This window comes from Cydia strobilella, chromosome 4, assembly GCF_947568885.1.
Source record: "Cydia strobilella chromosome 4, ilCydStro3.1, whole genome shotgun sequence".
Classification (NCBI taxonomy): domain Eukaryota; kingdom Metazoa; phylum Arthropoda; class Insecta; order Lepidoptera; family Tortricidae; genus Cydia; species Cydia strobilella.
In genome coordinates this window covers 5168036-5183928 of record NC_086044.1, presented here as the reverse complement: position 1 = coordinate 5183928, position 15893 = coordinate 5168036, and the positions used below count along the sequence as shown (strand labels likewise).

General features: G+C 39.0%; 3 protein-coding genes across 5 annotated transcripts; 2 read left to right on the top strand and 1 right to left on the bottom strand.

The window, feature by feature from the left end:
* Positions 1-6: 6 nt before the first annotated feature.
* On the bottom strand, positions 7-2904 carry LOC134740524 (beta-lactamase-like protein 2 homolog). 2 transcript variants are annotated; one of them, XM_063673033.1, is made up of 5 exons: positions 2840-2904; positions 2391-2526; positions 2096-2256; positions 755-1080; positions 7-326 (listed from the first exon to the last, which is right to left on the bottom strand). In XM_063673033.1, exons 2-5 carry the CDS (start codon positions 2507-2509, stop codon positions 45-47), a joined length of 888 nt encoding a protein of 295 aa, XP_063529103.1. In that variant the 5' UTR covers positions 2510-2526; positions 2840-2904; the 3' UTR covers positions 7-44. The 2 variants fall into 2 exon arrangements, with proteins under 2 accessions (XP_063529103.1, XP_063529102.1); XM_063673032.1 differs by having other exon boundaries at positions 8-326; positions 2727-2865.
* A 467-nt stretch (positions 2905-3371) lies between these two features.
* On the top strand, positions 3372-6669 carry LOC134740522 (NADH dehydrogenase [ubiquinone] flavoprotein 1, mitochondrial-like). Of its 2 annotated transcripts, XM_063673029.1 has the most exons (8): positions 3372-3503; positions 3694-3900; positions 4026-4318; positions 4578-4808; positions 5006-5238; positions 5420-5623; positions 6066-6133; positions 6291-6669. In XM_063673029.1, exons 1-8 carry the CDS (start codon positions 3455-3457, stop codon positions 6428-6430), a joined length of 1425 nt encoding a protein of 474 aa, XP_063529099.1. In that variant the 5' UTR covers positions 3372-3454; the 3' UTR covers positions 6431-6669. The 2 variants fall into 2 exon arrangements, with proteins under 2 accessions (XP_063529099.1, XP_063529100.1); XM_063673030.1 differs by lacking the exon at positions 6066-6133.
* Positions 6670-7679: 1010 nt separating this feature from the next.
* On the top strand, positions 7680-14543 carry LOC134740521 (NADH dehydrogenase [ubiquinone] flavoprotein 1, mitochondrial-like). The gene is made up of 8 exons (XM_063673027.1): positions 7680-7801; positions 7956-8174; positions 8426-8718; positions 10675-10905; positions 11466-11698; positions 12162-12365; positions 12550-12617; positions 14236-14543. Exons 1-8 carry the CDS (start codon positions 7753-7755, stop codon positions 14373-14375), a joined length of 1437 nt encoding a protein of 478 aa, XP_063529097.1. The 5' UTR covers positions 7680-7752; the 3' UTR covers positions 14376-14543.
* The last annotated feature ends 1350 nt before the right edge of the window (positions 14544-15893 follow it).

Below are 15893 nucleotides of genomic sequence, written 5' to 3'. Positions count from 1 at the left end.
ATAACAAATTTATGTGCATAAATCCTTTAACACATCCCTTTTATTTATAAATTACATGTACAATCTTGCTGACTATTGTACTGCCATCTGCTCTCTTCATCGATTTCTACACATTTAGTTTTATTTTCTTTAGTAAGTTTAGTTAAGTGATGGTTAACGTTATAAGCAGCAGCAGGCCACAAATGCTCTGGTGTCTCTGTGTATATAATTTTTACAAGATCCATTTCCGTAAGTTGTTTCTCGGCATTTGCTTTCAGTGCGTCCAAAATTTGCTTCTCCCTTTGGTTTCTGTGTGATATATAGTATTCTATTTTTTGGATTGGATCCTGTAACATAATTTAAGAAGTAATGTTCTCAGGAGTCTGTCTTTCTTGATAACAAAATTTGCACCTGTTTTTTAATTTATTTATTTAAATATAAAAAAAGTTAGGTACTTATTTTAGTTTTAAAAGCTACTCCTTACTTAATATAAGCGCAAAAACTTAGAAAATTAGAACACAACAAAACAGTAAAGACGAAATAAAAAGGAAATTCTCATATGTGAAAGAAAAATTATGAATGAATAGAAGTCATAATCATAGAGTTTTTGAAAGGACTGTCTCATTTCAAACATAGACAGAGAAAATCATTTATCTTACACTAGTACTAGCACCCAAAAGAAAAGGATGAGTATAGTTTTTTGTTTTTATTGACTGCCAATTTGGTTTGACCAACTATAACTCAGTATATTTAGTTATAGTACTTGAAAACATACCTCAACAACATTTCCATGCCCCGGATAAATAACACTGGGCCTTAAATCCAGTATCTTATTCAAGCTCTGCATGTAAGTATACAAATCCTCGAACACCGCAGTGCCTTCGCCAAGAATACAATCTCCAGAAAACAGGACATTATCCTCAAGCAAGGTTGCTATAACATGGTCAGTTGTGTGGCCGGGTGTGTGGTGTATTTTGATTGTGGCACCTTGTACAGTTAGTTCTTGGCCGTCTGAGAGCCATTGGAGGGGTATTGAGGGGGGTAGTTCCTTGTCCAGTGCATCTTCTGGCGATCTTTTGTGCTTCCATATCTTGGCATGATCTGAAAGGAACAAGATTTTTTAGGGTTCCGTACCCCAAGGCTAAAACGGGACCCTATTACTAAGACCACTGTCCGTCTGTCTGTCACCAGGCTGTATCATTAAATCATTTATTTAAGTGCCTAAGGAGACAATATTATTACGCATATGTCAATTATCAGAATTCCAGAAAGACTAGTATTGTAAAATAAAGTAACATTATATAATTCAATTAGCAGAATGTCAAATTTAGAATCACATATAATAATAGAAATATTCATTCAATAATTAATTTGCATTATAATCAAAATCGAAATATTCATTAAGGCTGTAGAAACAATTTTGTTGAAGCCATTTCGTCACTTTTTTCTTAAAGATATTAAGGCAGTCTCTTTGAATTCTATCTTATCAACCGTCATAGCTAGACAGTTGAAATTTTTACAGATGATGTATTTCTGTTGCCGCTATAACAACAAATACTAAAAAGTAAGGATCCCTCGGTGGGCGAGTCCGACTCGCACTTGTTCGGCTTTTTTTTAATAATAAATAATGGTGAGGAAACATGTTTTCCAACACAGATCAGAGCAAACAACAATACAATTCTGCCGGCACTGTAACCACAAAATAAGTAATAGTACTACTGTACAGAAAGGAAACTTCCTACAAAACAGAAGTTTGACAGCGGCTCAGGGTCGAATCATGCTGTCCCTTTCATATATATGGCACTATCCCTTTCGGCTATTTAGGGTTGTCAAAATTCAAGTCATTATCTTATCTGTGGTTGTGCATGCAAAGGGACATCAAGTTGTGCCAACCCTAATAATTGCTCGGAGCAATGCTGCGCCGAACGGAGCTGAGTTTGTCAGAAGCGAGGAGTTTCGCACCCCTGCTGTAACTCAACATTATTGTAAGGCAAGGTACCATTTACACTGCTACCCAAGTATTCATAAAGAGCAATAGTGTCCAAAAGAATAATGGTAGAATGGATCAGGCGGCTTGTCTGCTCGTTTGCTTCATATTTAAAAAAAATATATTTACTTGCAATAGTCCCATATAAGTTCTCTACTCCCCCAATATGATCATGGTGCCAGTGAGTGACCACTATGTGCTCTATGTTCACTTTATAAGACTTCAGGACATTGGCTAGGTTTTTCTGGTACTCTTCTACATCTTTATCTCCTGTGTCTAGCAAGATCCGGCTGAAAAATATTAGTTAAATTGATAGAAACCGCATTATTGTTCATCGACTAACCATTGCCACAGAATATGTAATAGAATACGTATTGACTTTAATACACATGGATCGTCATTGTAAAACACAATAAGATCTTACTTGCTTCCTGTACCAATGAGGTAAGTATTTGTGCCCTGAAGCGTCATATGTCCTGGATTACAACCAAGGACTCTAATCACCCGATTTGAAAGAGTAGTGACCGGTGGTATTGAAGCCATGGCTGTAACGACTTTATCTAAAAGTAAAAAAACACTTATTATTTTAAGAATGTCTATTGCACAATAGGACAAACAGTCGAAATAAGTAATAATAATAGTAATATAGATAATAGGAACATGAATTAGTGTATACTGATAATATTTCGGGAAATAATAATACAACAATAAAAATATTGTGATAAGATGCTACTGATGCCATAATATTGAAGAAACGTACTAAGGAACACCATTTCAACCTTATATTTATAAATTAGGTGCGCTTGTCTACACAAGTGTTGCAACGTATTTAAATTTTAAATAATATCTAGAAAATTTTCAAAATTTACGCACAAATGTAAACAACCCGGATTCCTCAAAAAGTAATTTTTTCAAAACACTTCCCATACCCGTCAACGTCATTTTGTCGTCCCTGTGTCATCTGTCACTTTTTTCCAGAGGAATGTTTATGTTGCTGTTAAAAACGCTCAAATTTATATTCAGGCCAAATTACTAGCTTCCATATTAAAGGATTGTCAGTAAAAAGGAACAAAAAACTATACTCATCCTTTTCTTTTGGATTAGCACCAAGGGCCTGACACTTAGATTTTTGATAGAGAAAGGTAAAAGTGTAAGACAAAGATAGTATGATTCTCTCTGTCTATATTTGAAATGAAACAGTCCTTTGACATACTATAAAGGCCGCTCCAGACTACGCGGCGCGAAGCCGCGAAGGCGAGTGTTGAGACGATTTCGCTGTTTAGCGGACTAGACTCCAGTTATACTACTCTTTGCTCCAGACTCGCGTTCGCGGCTTCGCGCCGTGATTCGCGCATGAGTGTGGAGTGACCTTAAGAGATAACATGGAGATAACCGATCTAGAGATATTCGTGGCATAGACAAGTAAGTATTTTGACAGTGCTGTAAAATTTTGATCTGTCGCTGTTTTGGTTAGATTATTGTATTATCATGGCTAGAACGCTAGCAAGAATAATTAAGACTACAAAAGCATCATTAGGTAAGTAAAAATTATAATTACCCATTGAATGGTATTGTATTATAGTATTATACTCACTCATCCCTTTCTTTTGGGTGCTTTATCTGTGCTAGCGTAAGACAAAGACAGTATGATTCTCTTTGTTTTAAATAAGAGCCCTGGGCCAAACTATACTATGACTGACATCATCATCATCATCATATATTTTCAGGTGTTCCTAGTCCGATTGCGGTCGTCAATCATTTATCAGTGCGATTCCAGCAGACAGGGAAAACGAAGGGTGGACCGCTTTGTGACAGCGACAGAATTTATACGAATTTGTATGGCAGGCACGACTGGCGACTTGCAGGTGCCTTAAGTCGGGGTGATTGGTACTTGACTAAAGAGATCATCTTGAAGGGCTCTGACTGGATTGTCAGTTAGTATTTTAAAATATCTCAGTTCCTTATTCAATACATACATTCCGCACATAAGCAGGTTTCAATACTCAATTACTCACACAATGAGACCTGCTTATGAGCATCTACATTCATAATTTCCTAGATGAAATGAAGACTTCAGGCCTTCGAGGCCGCGGTGGTGCGGGTTTCCCGACTGGCATGAAGTGGTCCTTTATGAAAAAGCCATCTGATGGTCGACCCAAATACCTCGTAATAAATGCGGATGAGGGTGAACCTGGCACGTGTAAGGACAGAGAGATCATACGCCATGATCCCCATAAGCTCATTGAAGGGGCTTTGCTTGCTGGTGCTGCTATAGGGGCACATGCTGCCTATATTTATATAAGAGGAGAGTTTTACAATGAAGCTAACATTCTTCAGATGGCCATTGCTGAGGTAAGCCTCAGCTCAAAACGACTGGAAAATATTTTTCGCTGCTGTATAGTAACTACACTACTTGTCATTATTATTTGCCTGTAGCACACACAGACACAACCCTTATCTGTGACAATTAGAAAATAGAGCATATGAGAGGTAGTTCCCAAGCTGTTCGCCCCGAACTACGAACAGTAAAACATACACACGAACAAACATGATGATTGATGAGCGCTAGTCTCCTTTCTGGTCAATTTTATCCCACATACACTTCTTGTAGGCCTACCAAGCGGGTCTCATTGGTAAGAATGCCTGCGGCTCTGGTTTCGACTACGACGTGTTTGTGCACCGCGGCGCTGGCGCATATGTCTGTGGCGAGGAGACTGCCCTCATCGAGTCCATAGAGGGCAAACAGGGCAAACCGCGGCTGAAACCACCGTTTCCAGCAGACATTGGTCTTTTCGGGTGCCCTACTACCGTGAACAATGTGGAAACTATTTCTTCATCACCAGTAAGTTGGAAGACTTCCTATTTTAGTATAACAATATACTTCATTTAATTGAACTCATTAATTCATTGATTCATTTAACTTGTTGACAATTAATAGATCTTCTCTTTTGTTCTTATTTCGTTATGTTATCATAACCACCTTTCTTATCATTCTTTGTCCCGTCTATAGATTGATTGTCATTTACTGCATCTCCTCAGACGATCCTCCGACGCGGTGGGGCCTGGTATGCTTCACTCGGTCGACCACGTAACCATGGCACCAAGCTATTTAACATCTCAGGACACGTGTGCACGCCATGCACCGTCGAGGAGGAGATGAGCATCCCGCTAAGAGACTTGATCGAAATGCACGGCGGTGGTGTTTTGGGGGGATGGGATAACCTGTTGGCGGTTATTCCTGGAGGATCATCTTGTCCTCTTTTACCTAAACAGTAAGATCTTAAAAAAGAGCTAATTTTATCGAAATCCATTAATACCAGCGCTGAGGTGTTCTAACTTTGAATGCTGAAAGTCCATTCTGGTTGGTGGGACTATCTCCAGAGGAATAACTCACTTTAAGTTTCTGTTGGGTTAATTCAGAAACTGAATAATGATTTTGTTTTTTTCTTCCAGCATATGTGAAACAGTACTTATGGACTACGACGCCTTAATGGCGGTGAATTCATCTTTCGGCACAGCAGCGATGATAGTTATGAACCAACAGACTGACATAGTGAAAGCCATTGATCGGCTGCTCACGTTCTATGCACATGAGTCTTGTGGCCAGTGCACGCCTTGTCGCGAGGGTGTAGGCTGGATGAAGAAGATTATCCAAAGGTAAAGACTAAAGTAGAGCTAGTTGGCACATCGAGGTAAAGTGCCTTTATCCAGAAGTGAAATAATGCCCAGCAAGTGATTTCATAGATGTCGTGGACACATCTTACAACTGATGCGTGATATCATTTAAATTAGTTGCTCACATTATGAAAAAGTTTTACCTAAGCATAATCTAACAATCTAACCATATATCATGAAGTGATCAATTTTAAGATGGCATTGGAATATCATATATAAAATCTATAATGAGGCCACGACATAGACATCTATTATCTCCATAGGTATATATAATCCTTCAAAAGTCTCAAGCAATGATAAATTATGTTAGCAGTAGTTGCGATTTGCGACACGTCCGAAACGTCAATGTAAAACTAGAAATTGACACACGCATTTAACCCATGTTTAAGAGAATTGTAATTATCCATATTATATTTTTACTTAGACTTGTTTGCGGAAATGCTGCCATAAAAGAAATCGACATGCTGTGGGAAATGTCTAAGCAGATTGAAGGTGAATTTCACATAAATCACAAGATCTAGAATTCCAGATGTACGATATCTAAAAATGACTAGCTGATGAAGAAAAGAAACAAGGACGATTTAAATGGAGTCTTACATCATCGGTCGCTCTAGTATATAGGTATATAACTTGTTTTTTTTTCTTATAGGGCACACGATCTGTGCACTAGCCGATGGCGCTGCCTGGCCGATCCAGGGCCTTATCCGCCACTTCAGACCTGAACTGGAGCGCCGTATTAATGAGTATGCCTGCTGCTTCGGTCCAAGCAAAGCTGAGCGCTGCTTCTAATAATGTCTATAAAAATCATGAACTTTATACCCGAAAATAATTTCGTAGCTAGTTGCTTATGGCGTCTTCAAATGTTGATGTCGAAAAGATTAGGAAAGTTAAAGTTGTGTAGTGTTAGAAAAAAACTTGCACCGATTTCTTGATGTACAACAACATACAATGTTACAGCTACAACAGTAAAACTAGTGTTAACCAATAGCAATCTCTTCTAAATGAAATAAAATTATTAAAAAATTCAATGTTTTATTGTCTCATTTTTTCCACTGTTTCCACTCAACAGTCTTCAAACTTTGAAAGTAGTGTCTCCTCCATGTCACGCACATTCCCTTGTGATCTGCAGCCTTTATCAGAAACCTAAACCTACCCTGACATTGGCACTTCGTATCAAAATATATACTACTCTTTGAATAGAGGTGCGGGAGGTGCTCTGCATTTAATGTAATTCGAATAATTCAAAGTATGTCGATATGATGTCGATCCCTTTGATGTGATTACCGCTTAGTGTTTGGATATGGCCTCCTTGATAAGCGCGAATGCTGGCTGGTTTGTTGCTTTGACGTTATCGCATCTATGATATATCTAGTCTTTGGCTCTGGTCAAACATGACAGAAGCAGAATTTAAGAAAAACCGAGAATATAAAATATAAATATCTCGCGGTAATAGGAAATACAAATGTAATACCTACGTTTGTTCACTACATAGCATTGTTTGGAAAATAGTAAGTCTTATATAATTGTACCTCCAAACACACTCATAATATAAATGTTTTACCCTTAAAATATATTCACAAATGCGACTATTTTTAAATAGCCAGCCATGGTGTATAGTTTAAACATAACGAAATGTGTTCATTTTAGTAGAATTGCACAACATTCATACATCGTAAAACTTATGCACCCCGTCCGCTACCTACCATCCTCGACACTGTTAAAACGATTCATACAATAACGATTCATAGAACAACCAACACATTAACTATAAGCCCGCGTAAATTTTAATTATAACTGTTTCATCTTCCATGCCCATAAGCCGCTCCAGACTACGCGGCGCGAAGCCGCGAACCCGAGTGTGGAGTCGATTTCGCTGATTAGCGAACTAGACTCCACACTCGGGTTGGCGGCTTCGCGCCGCGATTCGCGCACGAGTGTGGACAGGGCATACAGATGGTTTCCTTATCCGGTATGTTTGAACCACTGTTATAAACGCCTTGGCTAGGCCAAAAACCTTGTATCTGAACGAAAGAAACTTATTAAAAAGTCCTTAGCATATGTTTGGAATGACAGCTCCCTGATTTTTGTCATTTTTGGTCAGTTTTGTAAAAATGGCTGGTGCATTAGCGCGAGTTATTCAAGGAACGAAGGCTCACTTGGGTAAATAGACTCAAAACTGTAAAGCAAAGCTTTCGGTTCCTCAGTAGAAGCTTCTAGGGCAGTCACAACCTCTGTGATCGCTCTGTGAAACCGTAGCAGTTCAGTGCGTAGTGCTAAATCTTACATAATGTTGACGTCTTGTGGTGTTTTCCAGGTGTAGTTGGGCCGCTGGTGAGCGTCAACAATGTGCCCGTGCGGTTCCAGCAGACGCAGGCACCGCCACAAAAGGCGAAATATGGCCCTCTGGCAGATGCCGACAGGGTTTTCACAAACTTGTACGGCCGACACGACTGGCGATTGAAGGGCGCCCTGAGTCGCGGCGATTGGTACTTGACTAAAGAAATCATTTTAAAGGGCACTGACTGGATTGTCAGTAAGTGGCTTAATAAATTGCCTTCTGTGTATAATTTTAATATGAATATTGACTGTGTGGAGATTTTTATTGGTGGAAGAAATGGTTTGAAAATTAACTGAATGACTATTTACTGCTGCAAATTTAGATGATATATAGGATTTGTTTTGGCCTCGCATTTATAACAATTAGTCTACCATGTCATAATACATTCATTGAGTGAGCAGTGTGTACTTCAAATGTATTAACTTACTAAATTCTCAATTTCCCAGATGAAATGAAGAGCTCAGGTCTCCGTGGCCGCGGTGGGGCCGGTTTCCCCACTGGTATGAAGTGGTCCTTCATGAACAAGCCCGCAGACGGTCGTCCCAAATACTTGGTAGTAAACGCTGATGAGGGTGAGCCAGGCACTTGCAAGGACCGTGAGATCATGCGCCACGACCCGCACAAGCTGGTTGAGGGGTGTTTGATTGCCGGGGCGTGTATGGGTGCGCAGGCTGCTTATATTTACATCAGGGGGGAGTTTTACAATGAGGCCAGCAACCTGCAGGTGGCAATTGCTGAGGTAAGAGAAAAACGTGAATATATTTTTTTTTGTCGCTCCAAGTGCATAAGGATCCTTCTCTGACGGAAAGCCACATTTTATTTTGGATTACAAAATATGACGTAATGATTGAATAAATTCAAACTATTAATAATAATTAATATAAGAATGGGCAGGATGATATTAGACAAAACCCTATTTCCTCATGAGCTGTAAGAAAAGTGGTCTATTGTCTGAAACACGTCTGAAATTAAACAGGCCAGTAGGATAAGTTCTATGGACAGCTCTGGTGGAGAAGTCTGTTTGTATTGTACCATCAGCCGCAAAAGTGCATGGCGACTTTATCAATGAATTCATTCATAATTTCTCCATGCAATTTCGCAGCTTACTACATATATTCTGGTCTGTGATTGATTTTACTATCCTAAATTGAACCTTAAGTATGACTGACAGCTTGCATAGTATCAAAGACAGATATAACTCCGTAATAGATGGATACAGTCTAAGGAAAAAACGTGCCTCGAAAATCAAGAAAATTTGATTCTCATTCAGAGGGCACTACTAGCTTTGGCCAACTGTCGTATAGATGGCGTTGACGGTTTCGTTTGTTATTTAACAATTTTAACGCATATCAGTGAAAGAACATGGGTCAAAATCATAAAAATAATTAATGCAAATAAAATAAAAAAATTATACATATCTAAATACATTTTATCGTATTTTTAAAAATATTTATTTTTAGTTTTAAAGTGTGTCAACAGATGGCAGTGAATTTACTGCGGTTACAAAATTTACTATGACAGTACCGCTCTAGTATAAGTTACTCTATGATAGTATTTACCAGTGGAATAGAGAAATTATTGTCAATAATCATTAGTAATAAAACACACTTAGTTCTGTAGCTTAATTAGCAAACTGAATTCCATTGTTCTGAGAAAATTATCAATCATCATCGATCATCATACAATGATCGTGGGTAGATTTATGTATGAGATGTGGGTAGGGCAGATTATCAATAAACAGTCTTAGCAATGCACTCGTCTCAATACATCATCCTGCCCAAATAAGTACTTTACATGGCGCAGTCAGTAGCATGGTGCTCAATTGGGTTCCAATAATACAGTGACAAATTTATTCTGATGGAATGGATATACACCCAATCTTCAGTAGAATCCACATATAATGACATCGAGGGAAAGTGACAAAAACGTCATACTAAGCGGATGTCATATAAAACATACTGGATTAACTTCTTATTTCTATTAACTTTTCCAAATTAATCTCAAATTCCTTTGTGAGAAATGAGTTTTATTAACTTTGTACCAATTATCAACTTTGCACCAATGGAAAATGTTAGAGGAGGCCTATGCCAAGAGGCAAACTGAGCTTCTGGACATAATATAACAAACAAGAACATGCCTAGTACTCATACAAAGCAGAGAAGTTCAGAATAAAAGGCTTATTATTATTATTATATTATTAATTATCAACTTGTCCCTGAGAATCAAAACTAAAACAACATACATGCCACGCACCAGTGTTGACCGAACGTTAATTGCAATTAACCATTAACCAGTACAAATTGAACCGTAAGCCGTAACAGACGGTTAATTGCATTAACGTTTCGGCCAACACTGCCACGCATGCACCAAACGTCCACGTCCAAAATTACTATGTAAATGTACTTGTGAACGCTGTTAATTGACCATTTGTCAACCATTACTTATTTCATCTAGATATGTGGTCTTTTCTATAAAAAGAGACCTTATTTTCGTTGGCGCTTACGCCATTATAAACAATGCTCCGATAAAAATACAATGCCGCGCGTCGCTGTGCGGCGTAAGCGCTATCGACAATAAGGTCCCTTTTCATAGAAAATGTCCCATATAAGACCTACTAATATTCAAAAGTGTTTTGCTGTTCTACTCACAAACAACGGTCAAAAGTAATGCTTACAAAACTTGAATATTTCTCCAGGCCTACCAAGCAGGTCTCATCGGAAAGAATGCCTGCGGCTCCGGGTACAACTTCGACGTGTTCGTCCAGCGCGGCGCCGGCGCCTACATCTGCGGTGAAGAGACCGCACTCATCGAGTCCATTGAGGGCAAGCAGGGCAAGCCAAGGCTGAAGCCCCCGTTCCCCGCTGATGTTGGCCTGTTTGGGTGCCCGACTACGGTCAATAATGTGGAGACTATTGCTGTTGCACCAGTAAGTTGCATTTTATACTCTGGCCAACCGTTTTGGTGACAAAAAGGCGTCAAATGGCACGAAAAGTTCACCTAATTGTTCAATTGTTCATCTAATGAAGGAAGGAAGGCGTTTCAATATGCGCTATATACAGAGCAACAAAAGTAAGCAATAGCTGAAGTGTTTTTGAGTGATATGGCCTTATATTTCAAAAAAATATACTATTGCATTTTCTGTTGGAATCGCCATTCAGTAAAGTGCTGATACGAAGACCATAAAATAACGGCATTTTAACTGTTTTGTGAAAACTTATTTTTCAAGTTATAATGTGTTGTAGATAGTTCAGAAGGTTGCAGTAAAATTAACACTTTATTCTTACGATAATATTGGATTTTATCAGGGATTAGCGACCCGCCCCAGCTTCGCACGGGTGCAATGCTGATGTATTATACATATAAACCTTCCTCTTGAATCACACTATAAAAAAAACCAATCCATCCAGACAGCAGGAGGCGACTTTGTTTTATACTATGTTGTGAGTACCCGTCTAAGTAAGTTGAATATTCTCTTCCGTGTTCCAGACAATCCTCCGCCGCGGCGGCGCCTGGTTCTCCTCGTTCGGTCGCCAGCGTAACTCCGGCACCAAGCTGTTCAACATCTCCGGGCACGTCAACACTCCCTGCACCGTCGAGGAGGAGATGAGCATCCCTCTGAGGGAGCTGCTGGAAAGACACGCCGGTGGCATTGTTGGTGGCTGGGATAATCTGTTGGCAGTTATCCCTGGAGGGTCGTCCACCCCGCTGATTCCTAAAGAGTAAGATATATATATTATATAATCAACATTAACACACCCTGCACTGTCGAGAAAGAGATGAGCAACCCCCCTGCCCTGTCTCCTGTGTCGGCCACCGGTGGACTTGGTCACTTTTTAGGGTTCCGTACCCAAAGGGTAAAAACTGGAACCGTATTACTAAGACTCCACTGTCCGTCTGTCCGTTTGTCCGTCTGTCTGTCTGTCTGTCACCAGGCTGTATCCCTATTTTTGTTGCCGCTATAACAACATACTAAAAAGTGTGGGCGAGTCCGACTCGCACTTGTCCGGTTTTTCTTTAGTGTATGATACTTATTTCAGTTTATAAATTCTAATATCTTGACACGTCAACACACCTTGCACCGTCGAGGAAAAGATGATCAATCTAATCTGAGGGAGCTTACAACTTCCATCTCTTCATAAATTCTTTACTAAAGATGTTAAACTACAATTTTTAATTTTCCAGTGTATGCGAGACAGTACTAATGGACTTCGACGGCCTAGTAGCCGCCCAGACCTCCCTCGGCACAGCGGCCATCATCGTCATGAACAAACAGACAGACATAGTGAAGGCCATAGCTCGCCTGCTCATGTTCTACGCGCACGAGTCCTGCGGACAATGCACCCCGTGCCGCGAGGGAGTAGGGTGGATGAAGAAGATCATATACAGGTAAGAGTGTGAGCGAGACGGCATGACATCCAGGCATAGAAGAAATCGCGGAGTGAGCCATTACAACAACATAAAAAAATCCCACTAGTTGCCACTAAAGTGAGTTGGTGTCTTGGTGGTAATTGCTGATGGTAAATATCGAAGCCATGAAAATTGATTAATTAATTCATAACTTCTATTTCAGATTCGTTGACGGCAACGCGTCCCCAAAAGAAATCGACATGCTGTGGGAGCTATCCAAACAGATTGAAGGTGAGATTGTATAACGGTTAAGGTGCCAAAAACCGTGCCGTTGCCAAAAAATATGAATAGCAATTTTGAGGCCTTTCTCTAGTAACACCCGATTAAAATTACTTTCGTTCGTTAGAAAAAAATCACGTACAAAAAAAAATAGGGTCTAAAATGCACAATAAAAAAATTGAAATAATTTTTGTACGAAAGCAATTTTTTTCCTTCAGGAATGTCGGTTTAAAGCTACATATGAAATCATGAAAATTGCTTCTACAAATGCGTAATTTTATTTTTGAAGATTGTAGATTTAACAAGTTTGTTTACCAGAAAACATAAGTAACAAATTTGTATTATTTATTTTGAACAAATATATAATTGTAGGAATAAATCTACATTTGAGTGTGATTTTTTTGTAGATTGTAAATTTGTAGTGTAGATCGGGGCCTTGTAATGCAAGTGGAAGTCCCTTCCTAACAAAAATTGTCAAAAAGTGACATCCGCTTCTATTGCTTCGGGCATACTCGGCTCCGTTCGGCTCACCATCGTTCCGAGCAATCATTAGGGTTGGCACAACTTGACGTCCCTTTGCGTGCACGACCACAGATAAGATAATGACTTGAAATTTGACAACCCTAAATAGCCGATAGGGGATAGATATATTAGAAAGGGATAGCATGATTCGACCCTGAACCGCTGTCAAACTTCGGTTTTGTAGGAAGTTTCCTTTCTGTACGGTATACTATTTATTCTGTGTTACAAGTTACAAGCCTCTGAGAAACGGGCCCCAGATATGTATGGAATCATTGTGCATGTAACACATTATCTACAACGTACAATTAGCCTCATGCATGAAGTTTATATTTGGACGAAATATGTTTTATTCGGATGTTTGTTACCGTTATATCATGTTACAAATGCATTTCCGTTTTTAAATTACCATTTAATTACTTAAAATTATAAATAAAAAGTACACAAATTTACCCGCGAAAAGCTAGTGAGCGAAACGCTCGAAACGCCACGTGACGTCACGCGTTCGACAGATTAGTCTCATTAGTAGCAAACGTCAGTTGGGCCGCCCAACGTGTGACGTCATCACGCTCTGTCGAATTCGCGCCAAAAATTATTTTCATTTTCATTTATTTTCATTTATTTAATGCAAAAACCATGGTTATAAAAGGTGTTACATAGAGATTTGGTACATGGTCACCCTGCAAGGGCGTAGCAATGTCTTAAAACTAGTTAAAGCTAAAAAGTTAATTTATACAAAACAAGATATGTTTAAATTGGTACTTTCAGTGGAAATATAATAATAATCAATTCGTAGTAAATATATAACATTGAATTGGTGAATTATCGTCAAGAAATAATTTTATAATTATAGCAAATTAGAATGTTATATTGTCAGTTTTAGCGTTTCAACCGCTCAAAAATTTTCAACATTTTAAATATTTTTTAATAAAATAATGTTAATGTTTACAAAAGTATTTTTATCTTTTCCGGTGTTCCAACGATATAAATTATGAATCCAAAAATAAAAATAAATTCATGCATGGAGCTAATTATTGTCGACATGTACGCTTGTAAAGTTGTATGTGATAGCCGTGGCGTGGAGTGACGGCGTGCGTGGTGACTGTTGCAGGGCACACGATCTGCGCGCTGGCGGACGGCGCGGCGTGGCCGGTGCAGGGCCTCGTGCGCCACTTCCGGCCCGAGCTGGAGCGCCGCATGGCCGCCCGGGCCGCCGAGAGCGGGCCCAGCAAGGCCGAGCGCTGCTACTAGACCGCATACAACTAACCGACACATCTTAGACTAATCACCGACTCCTCGAACCGCTCTGACGAACCAGTTTGTCGGCAATAGGGAGTAATATTGCAATTAGAGTTTTGAATGATTCACGGTTAGTTTCACTAGACTTATATTGACCGGGATATAGACCGTGATTACCTTTTGTATTATTTGTGAGCTCCCGATATTTCGACGCAGTTACATGCATCATACCCGTGAACATGATGCATGTAACTGCGTCGAAATATCGGGAGCTCACAAATAATACAAAAGGTAATCACGGTCTATATCCCGGTCAATATAAGTCTAATATTGCAATGTTCTGCCGCCCGAGACAGCACTAGCGCAAACTGTAAACCGATAGAGTAACTTATACGGGGTGGCTAAAAAATAAGTGCATTCCCGTTGCCAGGGAGGTTTTGGGATTATACTGAGCGACTTTTACTATGGGACCGACCACGAAATCGCGAAAAAAAAAATTATCCTCCCGTAGAAAATGGACGAGCCAAAATGTATGAAACGGCCAAATTTTTTTTCGCGATTTCGGGGTTGATCCCATAGTAAAAGTTGCTCAGTATAATCTTAAAACCTCCTTGGCAACCGGAATGCACTTATTTTTAGCCACCCTGTATATACTTTGCCTTAAATAGATTTTTGACAAGTTTCCACAGAGTATGTGTTGCAAATAAATATGCCATTGACGCATCAAGCTGTTTGTTTACAATTTGTGTTAGTGGCACCCCCTACTCAAAGTTTTGCGTAATATTCCTTATAAAGGCGTCAAATTTGAAAAATTGAATTTTGCGCTGTTTTCTGTCAAGAAATTTATTAGTAGGATGCGATATATATCCTGAACTCCTTCAAAATTAAAGCTGTAAGAAAAACTAGATTATGTAAAAACAGTCATACACAATGCGGGTTGCACATATGGATAAATCAACTTTTCTTAGTAGCTTATTACTCGTTGCCTAAATTATATGTTGTTTGTCACTCTTTTCAACCATAAATTTATAATATAGAAAACATACGTTTTGCGTAAATTATTAGCCTTGGCAACATGTTAGAAAATTGTATAGTAAACGTTGGTATAGTAGATTGTTAACCAAGGGATGAAAGGCACTCTTTTTTGCCGAGGTAGTTTGGTGCTCGAACGCAGTGAGAGTGCCAATAGTCCGAGGCTGAAATGATGCCTTTCACCCGAGTTAAACACTCTACTTTTCATTTCGTATACGAGGAAAGTAAAATACGTGTTTTTAAAAACATGACTAAGTATATTTTTTATTGCATTTCTTGAGGGTACTTTCAATTAACCATTTAGGTAAAACTATCGGTATTTATGGAATGGGGAGTTAAATATCAGAATGGAAATTGTATAACAAATCTATTTTAAACCAAATTTCCATTGCTTATCGTAAAAAAATGAAAGAAATCGTACTTGGAAAGTAAAATGCTCTAGCGCAGAAACGTATCATTTTCTGCACACGTTTTGGAACAACAATTACACTCTTTCAG